Source organism: Hylobates moloch, unplaced genomic scaffold (genome assembly GCF_009828535.3).
Source record: "Hylobates moloch isolate HMO894 unplaced genomic scaffold, HMol_V3 SCAFFOLD_15, whole genome shotgun sequence".
Classification (NCBI taxonomy): domain Eukaryota; kingdom Metazoa; phylum Chordata; class Mammalia; order Primates; family Hylobatidae; genus Hylobates; species Hylobates moloch.
In genome coordinates this window covers 74,958,834-74,979,094 of record NW_026652290.1, presented here as the reverse complement: position 1 = coordinate 74,979,094, position 20,261 = coordinate 74,958,834, and the positions used below count along the sequence as shown (strand labels likewise).

General features: G+C 36.7%; 1 protein-coding gene across 26 annotated transcripts in view; it reads right to left on the bottom strand.

Moving 5' to 3' along the window:
* Positions 1 to 20,261, bottom strand: part of NRXN1 (neurexin 1) — a 1,136,507-nt gene that overhangs the window by 38,621 nt on the left and 1,077,625 nt on the right. The window contains exon 1 of one of the 26 annotated variants that reach the window (XM_032178136.2): positions 14,613 to 14,830. The exons of 24 other annotated variants lie outside the window; for them this stretch is intronic. In XM_032178136.2, coding sequence (XP_032034027.1) covers positions 14,613 to 14,645 — 33 coding nt within the window. In that variant the 5' untranslated portion in view covers positions 14,646 to 14,830. Of the gene's footprint in view, positions 1 to 14,612; positions 14,831 to 20,261 lie in introns of those variants that run through there. One more of the 26 variants, XM_032178135.2, reaches the window with a different exon arrangement.

Sequence of the window (20,261 nt, the reverse complement as noted above, 5' to 3'; positions counted from 1 at the left end):
TTCCAAGATCTATTCAAACAGAAGCCAAGCCTCCTTTTGTGTTCCACTGAGTTGGCTGGGAGGGAAATGAAGATGAAGTAACGTAATAAGAAAGGTGGCTATCTTACTGTCATTGACTACTTTGCTACCTGAAAGACTTGAAGGTACACTGGTTTATATTTTTAGGTAGAACCTGATGCAGCCATGCAGGCATCCAGCTATATCTATCCAGAGTGGGTGATTCACCTGGTGTACCCTGAAGAGACAGAGAGATGCTCTCCATGGTAGCATCTTTTTGGTTTCCTAGGACCAGTTGTTTGCTTGACAAATTGAGAAGTCCTGGTACAGGTTATGGGATCTTATAAGGCTGCTTTCTGGTGATCTGCTGCATGAGCATTGGAGTCAGACTTACCCAAGTTTAAATCTGGACTCTCCTATTTAGAACTGGTAGAACTTGGGTGATTTATTTAACCTCTCATTTGTAAATGAGAGGGATGCACTGCCAATCTCTGCAGTAGTTGTAGGAATTAAGAAAATTATGATAGATGATATACTTAATACTGTTCCTGGTGCGTGATAAGTTCAAAATAAATATTGGCTATTATCACCTTCATTATTATTTTATAAGACATACATATGTTACCTCCAGCATGCTGAAAATAACATGTTTCTTAATAAAGTAGGCAAAACCCCAGTATCTTAACATTCACAAGAGGTAGACAATCCACTTTTGTCCTTGCCTAGCATATTGTGAAGTGGAAGGGGAAAAAGCCAAACAGTGCATGAAGAATGCAAATGTATTTTTTTTCCTGAATGTTCTCTTTTGCTTTTTGACTTTTAAACTCTATTTTATTTCAAAACACAGTCCCAACCATTCCAAAGCATTTTTGAATTGGAAAGCCTTCTTTTTTTGTTTCATAATAAGCTAACTGCAGGTGCAAACTCAAGGGAGATAGACCTTGGAAATTTTAAGTATGTTGCCATGGCAATGGTTTGCAAGAATGTGTATGAGTTTCATCTTAGCTCTCCAGCATTCAACTGAGTTCATACGTGGAGGTTCAAATCACTAGGCACACAATGTTTGCCACTCATTGTGTCCTGAAAGGTTTGGAAATAAATGTCTGTGTTGCTTATAGCAACCAGAAACCACAACATTCTATTTATTTATTTATTTATTTATTTATTTATGCAAATGTAGAGATCTAGTCATTCGTATCTGCTCTTAGGTGGCCTATCTCACCAGTGTGGCTGCTCTAAGAGAAGCTGTACACATACATTCAACAATAATCATTTTCACCATTATTGCAAACACAGTTGTACTCCCAATATGGAGTAGCTATAAAAATGTTCTACTGAATATCACATTAATTTCCTCATTCAAATTTGACAGATCCTTCCAGAAGCACGATAATAATTATTTAAAGATGTTGCATTAAAGCAAAATTTCAGTCTAATGAATTGTGGAGTATTTCCTTAAAAGTGTCTCATCCTATACTGTAGGAAAGAAAGTGAAAGCACACAAGTCCAGTCATTAAATCAACAGCACCCTCCCCAGAAAAAGCACCAGCACCAGCACTGCCAACAAAAAGACATGCAAAAAACATCATTTTATCATATATCACTACCTCAGTGGTTCTTAAATGGTTCAGTTAATGCTTCTAAATTCCAAAATCTGCACAGTGAACTCATGCTTCATTGACAAAGGAGGCAATGGTTCTTGACAAAAGCATTCTTTTCCCCATAAATGGAATCCACAGCATACTATAATTGGGCAAGTTTTAAAGCTATCTATTGGGTACAGGAAATAATTATTAACAAATTCTCTTCAAATTACAAGGCTTTTTCATATAAAATGAGTACTAAACAAATAATATCATTTTTAATTAAATAAATGATTTATTTAATTAAAATCCAGCAAGAAAAAGCTGGATTTCTAGGGGTGTATGTTCTTCATGTTTTCTAGCAAAAACTTGCTGCAAATGATTCATCATGATACAGAATGCCCTACATAAAAACATGGCCACAGGGGACCCCAGTATCTTCTGCATTTTGTTACTGACAAAACCCTTCACAAACGCATTATTAGCTACCAAACCCTGGCAGCTATTTAAAATTGACATTGTTGCTTTAACTTTGACCCGTCTTCCAAAATGCACACGCGCGCGCGCGCGCACACACACACACACACACATCCACACATCAATCTCTCAATCTCCCGTACTCCTTGCTGTAACATCTTGTTGATGTACTTTAAGACTGCAGTAGAGCTTCCCTCCCCTGACCCTCCATTCTAAGAAGCTTACAGCAATGCTGGAATTAAACAAATGAGAACACAATAATTAGCTATGCAAACTGTCAACTAGATCTAAAAAGAAAAACAACCCAGAAAACACAACAATCAGCAGTTTCAAGCCCTAACAAGAATCTGCATTGAATTCTCATTTATTTTGAACAAAAATAGATTAGGCCTTTTGAAAAATATTCAGTGAAATTTCTACGGAAATAGGACAAATTAGCCTATGGGTCTTTACATCTCTAATTTCTGTGATGCTGATACAGTAGAAAAGTCCAACACTCTTTCCAAATAAATACTCTTCTACTCTTTAATAGCCAGATTTACTTCCAAAGGTGAGTAGCACCAAAAATATTTCCAAAGTGGATATGAAACAGGTTAGTGGATCAAATTATATGGTGTGACACCCCAGTTCCCAACTCTCTCCCCACAACCTCACCCTAATCGTTTTATCAATGGTAACTAAAATATAAAAGGAAACTGTAAGGGAAAAATTATTCTTGAAATATCGGGTGTGGCTGGGTGTGGTGGCACACACCTCTAGTCCCAGCCACCTGGAGGAGGCCGAGGCAGGAGGGTCACTTAAGTCCAGCCTGGGCAACATAGTGAGACCCTAACACTAAAAAAAAGAAAAAAGAAAAATATCTGGTGTGTTTGTGGTATACGAAGGGAAGGGAATAGGTATTTAATTCTTTGGGTGGAGAGTATCGATTATATAATTTGTAGCTAAATCTCTGAGTTTCTTCACAGATGCCAACCAACTGCCTCCTCACCCTTCGGGAACCATCCTGAGTTCCGAAAAAGCAACATGGATTATCTCTATGATACAGACACTTTGTCTGAATACTAATCTAATGCTTCAACTGACTGTTAAATGTTCTCTTAACCCATTTGCATCCCATAATAGAAATTTGGATTTTTTTAAATTGAGAATTGTAATGACTCTGTATAAGTTTTGTTGCTTCAAGTCTTTTACCTTTAAACTTGCTGAATAACTGCCTACTTTATAAATTGAGAATGTAATGTGTAATGCCTGAAACTAGTGTAGGACAAGAAATGGTATAATCTAAGATTTGACTAAGAGTTCTATGTAACCCATTGACCTGGGGCAAATCACTCCTCATCCTAATATGAGTAGGTTAGAGTAGATGACCTTTCACATCTCCCATGCAATGATGGAGGGTAACACAAGGGAGTCCTGTCGTAGACGTTAATATCTTGATTGTGGTGGTGGTTACAAGGAGCTATACATGTGATAAAACTGCACAGAGGCCGGACACAGCGGCTTATGAGGTCAGGAGATCGAGACCGTCCTGGCTAACACGGTGAAACTTCGTCTTTACTACAAATACAAAAATTAGCCGGGTGTGGTGGCATGTGCCTATAGTCCCAGCTACTCAGGAGGCTCAGCTACTCAGGCAGGAGGAGCCCTTGAGCCCAGGATATGGAGACAGCAGTGAGCTATCATCATGCAACTGCACTCAACCTGGGCAACAAATTGAGAGCCTGTCTCTAAATAAATAAATAAATAAGAACATAAGAAAATGAAAACAAAATACAAATAAAATGAAACTGACAAAATAAAACAGGAAATATCACGGATTCACTAAAAATTAAATTTCCATTATTTATATCCAGCTCTCATCCATTATTTATATCCCAAGGATGCTGTCATTTCTGCCCAATTAGCTACCCCTACAATGTGTAATCTTATTTTTCAATCCCCAAATCCTGCAGAATTCTTATTTATCTGAGAATTCAATCGTGCTCAATATGCTTCCTTTTAATGTCACAGAATTCAGTGAATTTTCCTGACTTCCATGTGGTCTAAAAATAATGGCTGGTGACTTAGAAATTTTATTGCTATGTATTGGCTTCAAAATTTGTCTTTCAAGTGACAGGAATTGGGCAAAAAAAAAAAAAAAGACAGTAGATGCCACTAGCAGAGTTCTGGTGTAGGCAAAGTAGAAGAAAAGGGGCAAAACAAACAGGAAATAACTAAGAAAGAGAATGAGCAGAAGGAAGGAGAAAAGCTAAGAAAAGAGTTCCTCCACCTAGGTTTGGGTGGTGGCAGAGGGTCTCTGTCCATTTTACAAGTTACATCTATGATACAGCTATTTCATGTTTAGGAAAGTAGAATGAATCTCTCATGCAATGAGATGTGAAATAAGTCTTCATTACAGTATTCTAGAAAGGGGCTTAAAAGAAGCAAAAGATTTTACTCCTCATCAACACCAAACCTTCAGACACAGAACAGAAATACGCCATTAGAAGATCCCTCTCACCCCCATCCTTTAACATCTTTCACCAAACAAAACAGGGTAAAACAAACTCAGGCAGTTTCTCAATTACTTTCATTAAAATGTCTATGAACGGTGAATTAAACGATGAATCTCTTTCAGAACCCATTAATACTTTTGCCAGAGCTAATACTATCAGTAAATTTTAAATAGTGGGAGGAATTATTATAAAAGAATAAAATATGTAACAGATGCTGAATCGCTCATATGTCCCAGAGCTGCTGTAACATACCCAGGCCCCTACTTCATGTGTCCATAATGAAAAGAGCTGGCTGAGAAGTTATGAGGCCACACCTCACAACACCTCACCCTGCTCTCTCTGTAGTCCCACAGAGGCACAATGCTTCTAAAGCTTTGAAGCCTGAAGTTCAGGGAATGCTTTAAAGATGAAGTGTTTAAGCTAACTATTTTCTGGAAGCCAAATCTATCATTTTAAGATTACATTAAAAGCTACACTTCTACTGTTCATATCAATTTGTGCTCCAAACTGCTGGTTTCCCAGAGCATCCATTGAATCCTGGCGGGAGGTAAATAGTTTCTGTTTAGATTTTGACAGAAAATTAAAATTTAAAATGTAGTCACTACATCTTCCATATACTAAGAAGTCTTCGGTGGCTCATGCTGTAATCCCAGCACTTTGGGAGGCTGAGGTGGATGGATTACCTGAGGTCAGGAGTTCGAGACCAGCCTGGCAACATGGTGAAACCCCGTCTCTACTAAAAATACAAAAAGTTAGCTGGACATGGTGGCGGGCACCTGTAATCCCAGCTACTAGGGAGGCCGAGGCAGGAGAATCACTTGAACCCGGGAGGTGGAGGTTGCAGTGAGCCAAGATTGCGCCACTGCACTCCAGCCTGGGCAACAAAAGCAAAAGTCCATCTCAAAAAATAAAAAATAATAAAGTCTTGAAATGATAAATGTCAAAGTTCTTTATTTTATTTTTTGAGATGAAGGTCTCACTCTGTCACCCAGGCTGGAGTGCAGTGGTGCAATATCAGATCACTGCAACCTCCGTCTCCTGGGCTCAAGTGATTCTCCCACTTCAGCCTCCTGACAGGTGCAGGTGCACACCACCATGACTGGCTATTTTTTGTATTTTTGGTAGAGACAGGATTTCACCACGTTTCCCAGGCTGGTCTCAAACTCCTGAGCTCCAGTGATCCACCTACCTCGGCCTCCCAAAGTGCTGGGATTACAGGCATGAGCCACTATGTCCGGTTTCAAAGTTCTAAATATGTTTTCTTGTGTCTAAGGAGAACTTTTTTCTGCCTAAGGTTTCTAATTATTATAGACACCAGCAGGCTATATAAGTTGTTTTTTTTGTTGTTGTTTGTTTGTTTTTTGAGACAGAGTGTGCCTCTGTCTTCCAGGCTGGAGTGCAATGGCGCCATCTTGGCTCACTGCAACCTCTGCCTCCCAAGTTCAAACAATTCTCCTGCCTTAGCCTCCCAAGTAGCTGGGTTTACAGGTGCCCACCACCACGCCCAGCTAATCTTTTGTATTTTCAGTAGGGATGGGGTTTCACCATGTTGGCCAGGCTGGTCTCGAATTCCTGACCTCAGGCAATCCACCTGCCTTAGCCTCCCAAAGTGCTGGGATTACAGGTGTGAGGCACCATGCCTGGCCTAGGTTTTTATATATAAATTGTGAACATTCATAAAAATAATTTGTCCTACACAGCTTTTTGTTCCTACTATAGACTTCCACATTGATAGAAAAAAAAAAAACGCTTACAAAGCCTTCTTCTCAGAGGATCTCATTTGGCAGTTTTGAAATTTATTTTTCCATGAATCTTTATCAGTGGTAAGAATGTTTCTGAGGCTGTGCTGTCAATTGCTTATGTCACCACTTTCCTTCCCACTTGATTAGGAACCACACTGTACTTTATTTCTTAAAGGAGAATCTGAAACTGATTTGGAGAAGAAGGACTTTTAGTCCAGAGTATGCAGCACTCTATCAAATATTTATTGATATAAAGCCTAAAAATACACATAGTAAGTACAGCATTCACATAGGCAATTACTTAGTAGGTTCAGCTGCTGTGATTTTATATCACAGTGTTCTTCTTATGAATACCAGAGAGAGAATCAAAGTTTCTTGACATATGGTAATAAATATTTTCACTTACAGTGAATAATTTTTGCTCTTTTGGCATCCATTGTATAAAAGATAGTTTGAAATCATTCCAAATTAGCAAAGCTGGAAGTTAGGGAACACAAGGGGAACGAACAGTATAGGCCCCCATACCTTCGTTTTCACTGAAGTATGCTTGCTTTTGAGATACAACACTGAGAAAATTTCCTCATTTTCAAGATGAAGAGATGTTATTTCTTCCTATTGTGTTTCTAGGACTCGAAATGAGCATCTGTATTCTTCTTTATGGAAATGGAAAATGAGTTTGCCCTATAATTAATGCTAGACATGACAGTTTTTCTGGCACTACCTTCAAAATAAAAATTTTCAAGATGAAAATCTCATAAGAAAATCTCTGATGCAGATTCATCTCAAAATCCAGGTGACATAATTCAACAAAATGAAAAGCAGCCTGTTTATAAGACCAATTTTCTTTAAAGCAATTCTTTTTTTTTTTTAAAGGAAACACATTTATTCACACTCCAAAATCATGAAATGTTAGACCTGCGAACTCCTCACCTTACAAACAAGAAAATCAAGTATCAGAAGATAAAGCCATTAAGTCTTCATCAGTAGATATAGAACTTTCTCCAGTACAATGTCTTCACATAAATCAATTAAAAGAAAGTGCTCTAAAATTAGATAAGCTCCAAAGAGTAATCTGTTCACATTGGGACATGTTGAATTTGAGGTGAACTGACAGCAGTTGTAAGGGTAGATCTTTAGTTGAGAAGAGAATTCTGGGCTGGGGATCATATAGATTTCCCAATGAAACCAAAAGAGAAAAGGAGATTCTGAGACCAACTTCAGAAAAATCCAACATTTAAAAGGGTAGGAAGAAAAAGCAGGTACAAACAAAGAACTGTTTCCTATTAATTGTTTTTACTCCTAAAATATTTGATTGATGTTTCCAAGTGGAAATCTGAGGAGCCCAGTGAAGAGGATTCTCTTAGGCAATTGGTGGACTCCCTTAGGCAATTTATCGAACTCAGTGATAAATTTCCCAAAGTAGACTTATGACACGCAGTGGCATCTATGACACAAAAATTGTAAATCACTTTTCAAAAGTAATTCACCTTAAAAATTGATTAAAATTAACTGAATGTTAATTTCTCAGTATTGACGAATATACAATGGTTATATGACATATTCACATTAGGGAAAAATGAACAAAAAGAACTCTCTAAAATATGTTTATGACATTTCTAGAATCTCAAATTATTCTGAATTAAAATATTTATTTTTAAAATAAAGCATGCTGATCTGATTAACTCCCATATATTACATATAAAATGACAAAACTGTGATATTTATAAATACATTCTCTTTTAAAAAATGATGCAGATACATTCAGCAAAGAAAAAGAAATACAACCACACCCAAAGCAAGCAACCTAGAAATTCCTCCCCCACTTTTGTTATGTTCATAGACATAAAACATGTATTGTCCTTGTTTGAATGGCATGTCTTTGAAAATATCCTCCCATTTTAGAGTTTCAAATAAAACAAGCATATACTTTTCTACTTAATCTCATCAATTTAAACCTTCATATCTTTTCCTAAAGTACTGCAAGGAGTAGATGCATCATTTAGGGAATTGCTAGGTAGAGTGAAATAGGCTAGAGTCAGTATTTATTTTGTTATTGCAGGAGTAGCCTTCTGTTTAAAATGCAATTGAAATCTTACTGGCTATGTGGAAAACTAGAAAGTCAGGAATCTAGAAAACACTTGTTGCAGTGGATATCTTTAAGAAGTGACCTCAGCTTCCTTTTCTCTAGCTTGAGGTTTTGTAAAGGAATCAAGAGCTATTCAGTTTAATGTTTTATACCTAAGTATCATTTCAGTCCGTTTTAATGAATGGTTCACAAAATATCCCATAATTATTCACCATATTTTAAGCTACTTACTGAGAAAATAATACTGTTGATGACCATTCCAGTATCAAGAGTAGATGGTTTACATAATTATTATTACTTATTCAAAATTGTTTCACCTAAGGCCAGATCCTCATTTACTGCCCAGACCCACTCACACTCACCTACCCACTCCATCCCACCAAAAAGAAAAGAAAATTAAGAGCTGGCGAAGGAAGTAGAATAAGGCAAACAAAGAATTATTGCTAGAGCAATTTATAAGAACGCTCAGTTATATCCTAAGGGTCTGAGACAATTACGCAGTTATGCCAAAGTGTCCAATTTACTTTTTCTGAAGAAAAACACTTAGCAACAATGGCTAATTTTAATGAATAAAGAGAATGAATACAAACTAAATATGCAGATGACTTTTAAACAAAAAGTTGCATCCATTTTGCATGACTTTTATATTTCATAAAGCATGAAAACTGGCTTTTAAGAAATCAATATGTTGTCCTGAGAACATGTAGAACAACAGGAAACAACCCCCTTGACTGATTTTGAGACAAGCTACTTGGGTCCTCTCTGGATATTCCAGTACCCTCAGTGTCCATAATGCCATTTTAGAGGTGGGTATTGATATTAAGGGATGTGTAGCCTACCTGATTGGACCTGATTTTGTGTTACCTTTTATTTTGTGACTGGATAACTAGTGCTGCTCAAACACAGGAAACATACAGCGAAATAACATTAATGTATCTCTTTAAACCACATTGAACTCTCCCTTCTCCAAGCTACCTTGAAGTATATAGAATACAATGAGCAAATATATTCACAAGACAATGAGCAAATATATACTAAGTAATGCTATAGAGTAAAATAGTTAGGCCTTCAGTGCCCCTCTAGTTTTATGCCTATTTGTCCTGACTCCTCAATTGATCTTTTAAGGCAGCAAGTGTCTCATTTTTCTTTGCATAACCCATGACATCTAGCAGTGTTCTGGCATAGATACAATCATCCAGTACATATATTAACAGATCTGAACTAACAATGTACAAAAGCACTGAGAGGGGTGCTTAGTAATTGCTTATATATTTTAATTTTCAACATTCTGGAAAGAGATAGTAAAATTCCTAAAGGCTAAGAAACCTCTTGGCAAATCCAAGAGTAACTATTCCCTGCCAAATATTTGGCTTGCTATATGTACTTTTAAGCCTGTTATTTAATAGCTACATATTTAACAATGTTTTATATAGACACACATTTTATACAAATGTTGTAGTCCCACTACAAATCTAAAGAGTAGATGATCCACTCAAATCTAGCTGTGCTAATGGAGGGATGCGTGGTATATAATTAAAACAACGATTTTGAAGCCAATGGAGGGTAACTGGTCCAAAAAGCACATCTAATCATGCAAAATAATCCATTATGTAGACAGTTCATATATGGAAAATTGAGAATTGACTCCCAAGGCTATATATATGCAATTTCAAAATAAAGCGCTTTAAAAAAAACAAAATTCTATGTAAAAGGTTTGATCTGACAATAAAATGGTTTTGAAGTCATAATGGCAGCCTTAGTTTTATATGTGTAATTATACCTTATCATAAATACATTTTATTTTATATATATATAATCTATACTTTTGCACATAAAGTTTTTTTTTTCATTATAGGTAAATTCATTTCACTGGATGACTGATTAGGAAAGAATTTTGTCTTTGATACACTCTTCCATCGGAGTACTAACCAGGCCCAACTCTGCTTAGCTTCTGAGATCAGATGAGATTGGGTGCATTCAGGGTGGTATGGCCATAGACTGATATACTCCTGTAGAATTTTCAACTTGAATGATGTTAAGTCAGCCAGGTAATGGCATTTCCCCATACTGTTAAGCCTTCACTTTATCCGTGACTTTACTAATAAATTTAGGCTGTGAACTTACGTAATCATGTTTTTCATCAAAAATCTGAAATAGGCTTAGAGCCAAGATGGTGGAATCCTACAAGACTCATTACATTTTAATAAAAAAGCAGGGGAAACAAAGGGAGAGCATAAAGACTGCATAACTGATTTCTTTTGGGAACTGACTTGTTTTGGCTCTCCAAAATAATATTCAAGTCATTCCCACCATGATATATAGTTTTTGTCTTTCAAAGTAATGAATACTTAAAGTAACGGAGACTTTATAACAAAAGGCTATACATTATAGTTATGGGAAAATAGTCAAACAAGTATTTGAATGTTTTTTATTCCCAAGAAAATGAATTGTGGCTTAACCCACAGATCAAAAAATATATAGCACAACAATGAAAAAAATGTATCATTGATTTTTGAGAAATAATTCTGAGCTAGCTACTTATGGTTAATCAAGTGAATTAAAATAAAGGTGAAAATTTGAGGAGCAAATGGAAATAGGTAGTGATAATACACATAGTTTATGATGCAAAAATATAAACTATCTCATATGTACATATTTTTAAATTTTATTATTATTATGCTTTAAGTTTTAATAGTTGTTACTTGGTTTGAACTCATATTGTCTTTAATGTGCCAAAAGACCCTAGAGATATCCATAAATGTATAATTGTCTGTGACTCTCTCCAATTTTTCTGTATACTGGAAATTGCCTACCTACTCCACAATATTGTCCTTAGCTCCATTCTCTATGCTAGAGTGATGAGGGAAGGAGGCCTTCAGGAGATTCAAATATCAGCTGTCAAGTAAATGTAAATAAGATAGCAGAAGGTAAAATCAGTCTTTCTGGGTCAATACTGGTAACTCTAGTGTAAATTTTAAAAATTTAAATGCTGAAGAATGCATAAATCTAAACTTGGTGTCATTATACTATCCTGAATTTGCACAAAGATTATTGTTTATGTTTAACAATCTCAAGTTCTGAAGCAAATGGATGCCATTTTTTTCCTATCTATCGGTGTTTGAGTCCGTAAACCAAAGGTAAAGCAGCAGAGGAATAAAACACTGGGAGCAGGGAAAATGGGAGGTAAAAGAGAAGGCTAAATAATAAAAAGCACCGCTTGATCTAAGTATGATTAAATATTCATTAACGCTGTTCAGCTGTGGATTTTGGTAGTGCTCATAATACTAGAATTAAGAGCACTAATTTTGATAGGGTGAAATCTCATTTAAATGTCTTTTTCTAAATGGGTAGAGTATAAGCTGAGTTCTTAAAATATTTAAACTTAATATAGACAAAGGCCTAAAGTACTTGGCTACATGCTTTCTTCCCATTTGAAAACTAAAAAGTGTCAGCTAAGAGGGCTTTTCCTATCAATTAGCATTCTGGTTACTGCATCTATCATACAGTTAGTTGACTGCCCTTGTACTTTATAAATGCACCCAGATGCTGTGGTATGAACACATTTCATACATTAAAGAAGCATATGGAAGTGACACAGTAGCATTTCATCCCAGAACATCTTTAATATGCGATGCTACATCACTAATTATTTTGTAAATATGTAAGCATTTCCCTAGTTAATGTGTTGGTGAGAAGTTTCCTTGGCAGTTGAGCCCAAATGCTATTGTAACCAGACATTTAATAACAGTTCAGGACTCTTCTAGTTTCATTCCATTCTGCCCATAAGGAGAATGTGTCTCTTAGCCTACTGGGCAACCTTGATTGTGCAAAGTCAATGAAAATATTTATCCTTTATTACTGGGTAATTTTGCTTAATGAACAGCAGCCTACTCTCCATAATATAAATATCTGTCCAAAGATCGGTCTGGAGACTCTTTCTAAAAATGTTACAGGGAATTTGCCAAGTGAGGAGCATATTGCTGCTTAGTGATTTTTTTTCCATTAATTTCTAAGGATAGAATATGAAGGAAGTTGCAGCAGAAATAAGTTGGCTTTATTCTTCAACTTTGGGAAAACTAGTATAATGATCTGAGTATATTATCCTGGATTTACCTTAAGGTACCGAAAGTAAAAATTTTTTTCTTCTTGTCTAAGTCATAATTTCTTGTCAAGCCAAGGTTCAAAAGTTAAGTCAAAAGAACTTTTTTGAGAATGGAAACTTTCTTTGGAGAATGGAAATTCTTTACATATATTAATACAAAATCCACTAGATAACTGACAAGTGAGCTGCGGGCAACCCAAAAGATTGCATTTAAACATTTTAAATTTGTGTTTCTGTTACATTTTAGAAGCATGATTTTTGTCAGATTAATTTGCACTTAGGACTGAAAACTGTATCTGGATTCATCTAGAATTTTGTAAGAGTCATTAAAATCAGAGGATTCAGAAGTAAGTTGATTTCCATCCTCTTTCAGTCCTATGACTTTTCTGGGCAAAAGCTGTGTCCAGTTCTCTGGGAGCTGGGGGTGACAGAGGGCTTGATGGAGGCTGCTGAAAGATTAATTTCATTTCAGAATTTGAACTGGGTATTGGTCAGGCTCCACGCTGCATGACAAAATCAACAAATACTTAAATAAAATATTCAAAAGTTATTCTGTAAATGGCCATCTATTAAAGAGTCAGAAGTAAAATAATAGTAGATTAGTTAGCATGGCTCTAAACATTTTCAGAATTGAAAACTTATTTAGGGAAAAATTTGGTAAGCCCTATAGATGCTTGAATCATCCAAAGTCTAGTAAATAACTTTAGTATTAATTGCCACATTTATATTTAGATGCTACTAACTAAAATAATACAATAGCCTAATGTTAATTTCTCTTCTGCTTTTCCTGAGCTTGGCAAAGAGAAAAATGTGACAAACACCACAAATAGACAACACACCATTTGTAATCTGGTAAAGCAACTTCTATTCCATGGAATTTCTTCCCTTTATGAAGCAAGGGCTATCTAATTTAATGAAAATAGTTGTCACCACGGACATGACATTCTGTCTCCTAATTAAATGAAGATGCAATCAGAAGTTCCCTTGAAAAGAGAGGCCAGGCTTCCTTCACTATTAAGCACACTCTTCCCTAAGGGCACCCTCCTACCCTTTTTCTGATATGCAATCCCTTCTGTCCTCCATCTGCTCCACCCCCACCTATTGTCTCCACTCACTCCAAGCATGCCAATCCCATCTGGCTATACTCTTGCTTCTGCTAGCTCTAATTCCCCACAGGCCTAGGGAATGTTTGAATGCCAAGGCATTTTTTCTTTTCTCCAGAATAAAGACTAGCTAAGAGGGTATCAAACAATTCCCCAAGGAATTCACACATGAACATGCACATGGCCTCTCACATACACAAACAGCAGTTTAGAATCCTCTTCTAGGATATAATTTCTTTAAAAATGTTTTCAATTATTTCATCTGGGAGGCATTTTAGAAAATTAAAATCTTACTATTGTTGAAATTATCAAAATTAATATTTCAGAAATAGAAACACTTTCATTATCCCAGACATGCATTTTTTTTCAGTAAGCAGAATTAATGTAAGTAAATGTTACTCATATCTTATCATGAAATATTTACCTTAGTCAGGTTTAATCACTGATCACTCATACGTTTTCTGTTTTACCAAACATGCATTTAATTCAGACATTCCATCTTTACAAATGCTCATGAAAATCCCACTCTGCCACAAAAGCATGCATGGTCAGAATCTAAGCATATTTAAGCAAAATTTTCAGCAAGTCATTAACAATAATAAAGCAGTCTGGCAAGTATTGCAAGCAGCTTTTATTCATGCTTTTACTTGAACTAAGTTAATACATATATACATATATATGCACACACACACACACACACACACAAGTTTTGGTTGTTTTTGCCACAAGCATGCTGATAAACCCCTGAAGCTCATACAAAGCAGCAAACAAAACTAGAAGCAACCATGCTCAGGGTTTAAGGACATTTTAAAATTTAAAACAACCTTTCTGCATTTCACATACAGCGTGCATAAATTTGACATGCAATCTTCAAGAAGAAATATTTTAACATAAATCTTAAAATTAGTTTATCCAAATGAGTTTATTCTTATTTTCATTATTATTGTTTTTAGACTTCTCGTATCTTAAACCCTGCATGCTGCAGATCTAAGCTGTGCTCAGCAGCGGCTGTGACAGAAGAAGCTACCTGCGAGTTTTCACAGTGCCATCTCATATCCATGTCTGTCTGGCTACCCTGCGTGCTTAGAGCTTTTTTCTTAATTCTTAATGGAAATCCTAGGAAATTTAGTCCATCCTCTGAAATCAATACTGGTGACAGGAGAGCTCCCTGACTCAGTGGGAGATCAAGATGATAAATTGCCTGCGCATCAGCCCGGCCTATCAGTGCCCTGCACACAGATGGGAGAGAAAAGACACAGAAAAGGCTCTATCAGTCACGTGTCACCGAGGAGCCAATGGCTGACGCGCTACGGCAGGAAGGGATGCTGCAGTTCCGTCTGCAGTTGACGAGGCTGTTGGTACACAGCCCAGCCCGGCACCACTCAAAAAGTCTCAGCAGTCATTGCTTTTGAATTTGCTCCCCTAACGAGACCGCATAGGGAAACAGACCTCCCTCTAACCCCCTGACCCCAAAAAAGGCTTATTTTCATGCACGAACATTTTCTGTATATTGTATTCGAATCCAGTGTGATTGCTAAACACGGAAGGGAAACTTTTTTTTCCCCAGCACTTAAACTGTTATGTGTTTTTCTTGAGATAATTATCATCTTTTTACCTAATATTAAATTAGAAGACTTAAAACTGTGCAATTAGCATGCAACCCTCCTAGCAGAATCTCCTCGAAGGCTTGTAATTATAATTTTATTTTTAAGTTAATGAATGACATTTTTTGAATGCCATGTTTATAATGAGTATTTTTATGGGATGAGTTTGTAAAGACAATTATGCAACATTAAGAAATACATTCTTAGGCTTTTTTTTTTTTTTTTTGCCAATTACAACTGTTCCTCTTTAAAGACAATTTAAGTCCCAATAAATATGCCATTTTACCAATCATTAAAAATAAAAACAAGCACCAAAAGATGCACATCCTGTTCCCCAAAGCCTGAAGAACAAATGTATTATTCAATGATGAAACTATGTACTTATTTGCTCCCTTTTCTCTGAAATTTACAGTAATTATTTGGTAAGCAAAGACTACACATCTGGAATACCATATGGAAATATATCCCCAAATACATCTGTTTCCAGTGATCATACTGTAATGACAGATATGTTTACACACTTCTTCAATGTAACTGGGATGATTATATATACAGTTATATATACATATATATATACAATTATATATTATATGTTTAATTATATACAGTTTGACAGGGTAGGCTATAAGTGATGAGACCAGTGTGTGTTTCAAATGACAGTATCATGGAGATTTTTTTTTGAAGCTCAAAAGTAGCATAAAACAATCTTCAGGAATAAAATTTCTAGAAGAAAAAGTAGCCTGGCACTTTTATTGCTTTTCATTGCCCAGTTTTCATGCTATTCATGCATTTGAAACAATTAATTCTAACATCTTTTAGAGTCTGGCAACACTATTTAGAAAAAAAGTGTATTGGAATAAACATTAATAGGTGTGCCTCATAAGTAAAGCTTATGAATTGTAGAATGCTGAAATTCCAAAGCTCAATTTGTCTTGGCAACTATTTTTTTAAACTAAATACATTCCTGAAAGATTGAACCCTGTCAAGTTTTTTTTGCAAATTCTTTCTTTCATTCAGTATTGACTGTCAGGAAACAATAAAGTATTTTTCCAGTTTTTTAAAATAGATGTTGTCATGTGTTTTTTTCTATTTATTCAGACTATTCAATAATAACATAATTCTCAACTAACTTTATTCTTAAAAAATATTATGACTCAGAGCACCTGTCATCAAAAAGAAAATAATAATAAAACATCAACACTAAACCTATTCATTAGAGCACTGTAATAGCCCCAAACTAGAAACCACCCTAATGACTGATAGTAAACTGATTAGATAAACTATGATACAGCCTTACAGGTGAAATACTCTTCATCTGTAAAATACAATGTGGTAAATCGTATGTCCTTATATGAAGAGATTTCTCAGATACATTTGAATGAAAAAGCCATAAAATTTAAATTGTGTATAGGCTATACTTATTTACATAATACATGCATGTATACACACACAAATGATTGCATATGCGGAATAATTTTTTTTTTTTTTTTGAGATGGAGTCTTGCTCTGTCACCCAGGCTGGAGTGCAGTGGTGGGATCTAGGCTCACTGCAACCTCTGCCTCTCGGGTTCAAGTGATTCTTCTGCTTCAGCCTCCTGAGTAGATGGGATTACAGGAGAGTGCCACCACGCCCAGCTAATTTTTTTTGTTTGTTTGTATTTTTAGTAGAGATGGGGTTTCATCATGTTGGCCTGGTGGGTCTCAAACTCCTGATCTCAAGTCATCTGCCCACCTCGGCCTCCCAAAGTACCAGGATTATAGACATGAGCCACCCTGCCAGACCTATAGGAAATTTCTGTAAGGACGTAAATTATCAGTTAATAGTGGCCAAGTAGTGGCTACATCTGAGGAGAGAGACTGAGTTCAAAGGTAGGACTGAGACATAGTTTTATTAGTTATCATTTTATACATTTTGTTCAAGTCTATGGTTTACTTTTCTAATTTAAAATTAATTAAAATAATGTTATCGATGTTCATTTAGGTTTAGAATAACATGACTGGTATGTTTTGAGGGAAAATCTTGAGGGAAAGGAAGGAAGACAGAGGGAAGGGTATGTGGCCTGCTTTTTTTCATGTAAAAAAAACAGTGTAGGTGGGGGCAAGAAGGGAACTGTAAAATAAAGGTTCTGGCAATCTTTGCTGAAGATCTTCACATCTCATATCAACTTGAAGTTCTTTTATCTATGAATGTAAATAATAATACAGACATGGATTAAGAGCCTTACAATTTAGAGTGACGATTAACCCAAATTTTGTCTGATTCTTCCAGGCACGAATGTAAAAGGCTGAGAAGTAAATGATTTGTGTATTTACCCAGACTTGGGCAAATTAACCTCTCCAAGCCTTAGTTTTCTCAGCTGGAAGCAATTAGCAAAAAGTGGCCGAGCTAAACTTGAATTTCAATTTAGGATATTGTTCACTGCTGCTTCAAAGGCAAAATAACATCCATGTTTTTACCAATAATGGTGTTGGGCTAAAGACAAAACAAATTTTCACGTGTTTCCTCCCCAGAAGCAGCTTATGTTGTCCAAAACTCAAAACTTGGTTTATAGATTCTATTGTTGGCTCTTGTTGTTATTCAGATTCTTGTAACTTTAAGAGATACAAACCTAAAAAAAATGAATTGGCCAAATTAAGTCAAAGATTACAATTTGAATAATTTAAGGGTTTTGGGGTTTTACATAAAACTGCTATAAAGCAGTGGTTTGGGATGGTGATTTTGCTCTACCCCACCCCCCCCAGGGAACATTTGACAGTGTTTGGTGACATTTCTGGTTGTCAAAACCGGAGGGTGCTAGCAGCATCTACTGGATAGTGGCCAAGAATGCTGCTAATCATTCTATAATGTACAGGACAGTCCCTATCACAAATAATTATTTGGACCCAAATGTCAACAGTGCTGAGATAGAGAAACCATGTTCTAAATGCTAAACTTTTCTACCTTCTTTCCAAAAGATTAAATAAATATATTCTGTATTGTGAAGCATATATCATAACATGACAAGATTTAGATGGAGAAGAGAAGGGGACCAAGGACCAAGCCCTGGTTTTCTCCAATTTTAATAAGTTATAGAAAAGAGGAAAAAACAGCAAGCGAGGATGAAGAGATGGGAGGACAACTCAAAGGATGGTGACCTGGAAGTCAGTGGTAAAAGTGTGTTAGTAAAGAGATTAGGGTCAATTTGTTCAAATGCTGTGATAGGTCAAGTTATCTGTTCTTCATAGGTTTTTAAAAAGAATTAAAGTGAGAAATTAACCTAATTGAAATTAACAATATACTTGAAGCCTTTATTGCTCTGCATGATATTTGCATTTTTAAAGGTAAGGACAGAAAATGTAGCAGGGCGTTGGCTCACCTGTAATCCCAGCACTTTGGGAAGCTGAGCCTAGTGGATCACGAGGTCAGGAGATCGACACCATCCTGGCCAACATGGCGAAACCCCGTCTCTACTAAAATACAAAAATTAGCTAGGCGTGGTGGCAGGTGCCTGTAATCCCAGCTACTCGAGAGGCTGAGCTAGGAGAATCGCTTGAACCAGGGACTCAGAGATTGCAGTGAGCTTAGATTGCGCCACCACACTCCAGCCTGGTGACAGAGCAAGACTCCATTCCCCTCAGAAAAGAAAATGTAGTAATTACAGGGATCAAAGGAGGACTAGCTGAGGAAATATATAAAGGAGAGGAAACTTCTGTAACCCTCAAATTATACTTCTGAGGCTACTTTCTCTACAAAGGTGAGCTTGTGAGCAAGAAAGTGAACAAATCCTATCTTGGACCACCCTACACCACAGCTTGCATGGGAGACAGAGTGCCACCCTCTCACCTTAGAAACTATGTCTGCAGTTCTTGTCCTCAGGCTCTTACCAAGTCTCTCTATTCATAGATAAGGTTTCTGAAAACAGAGTTCTGAGGACTAACTTCAGGTGCTTTTCCTCCTGTGACTCCTCTAATGCTAATCCCCACACAGTCAGGCCTGTGGTGTTCAGGATTAGTGCAGCAAGGCTCAAAGACAGAGCCAGCTGGAGCACTAGGACACTGGAGCAGCTTTAAGCAAAACTAATGCCTTTGTTGCAAAGGAAATGTTGGAAATGTTGCAGAAAAACAGCTGGGGGAGGGAGGGCAGAGGAGGGAGGGAGAGAGAGAGAGAGAGAGAGAGAGAGCGAGCCATAAAAAGAAAAGAGAGGCCACAGGAAAAAAAAAAGAAGATGACCACAAACCCATGGATATTATTACAAACTCTGTGGTGTGGGAGAAAACTACGTGTCACAATTCTCTTAAAACTAGATAGATTTTTACAACTTGAATAGTCCAACTCCTTCGTTTTAGAGATGGATTTTAATGTAGAGAGGTTAAATAATTTGTTTTAAATTTTAAGTGAAAGTGACATTCTTTACCATTCAAAGCAATCAGTGAACCGGATATTGACAAATTTCAAGGTGCTTTCGAAAATCATCATAGATAACAACCAGGGTAAGACTTAGGGGAAGGGGGTCGGGTGCGGGGGCTCATGCCTGTAATCCCAGTTCTTTGGGAGGCCGAGGCAGGTGGATCACAAGGTCAGGAGTTCGAGACCAGCCTGGCCAACATGGTGAAACCCCGTCTCTACTAAAAAATTCCAAAATTAGCCAGGTGTGCTGGCATGCACCTGTAATCTTAGCTACTTGAGAGGCTGAGGCAGGATAACGGCTTGAACCCAGGAGGTGGAGGTTGCAGTAAGCCAAGATCACGCCACTGCACTCCAGCCTGGGTGACAGAACAAGACTCAAAAAAACAAAGAAACAAAAACTTAGAGGGAGGGGAAAAGCTGATGTTCAATAAGAGATAAAAATCTCCAAAGCCTTCTCTTTCCCATGTTGATGCTGTATTAAGGCATGGAAAGCCTTTGCTATCAGGGAGAGGAAGTATTATCTTCCAAAATATTCCAATGAGTATTTATAGGTTATGAAATACAAAAGAAGCCTTGAGTATTCTCCTTTCAGAAGAATTTAAGTGGCTGCTGAAGTTTTTTTTTAATGAAAATTCTCATCTCTATTTGCACTACAGTCATGATGAATAGGATGCATGGATGACTT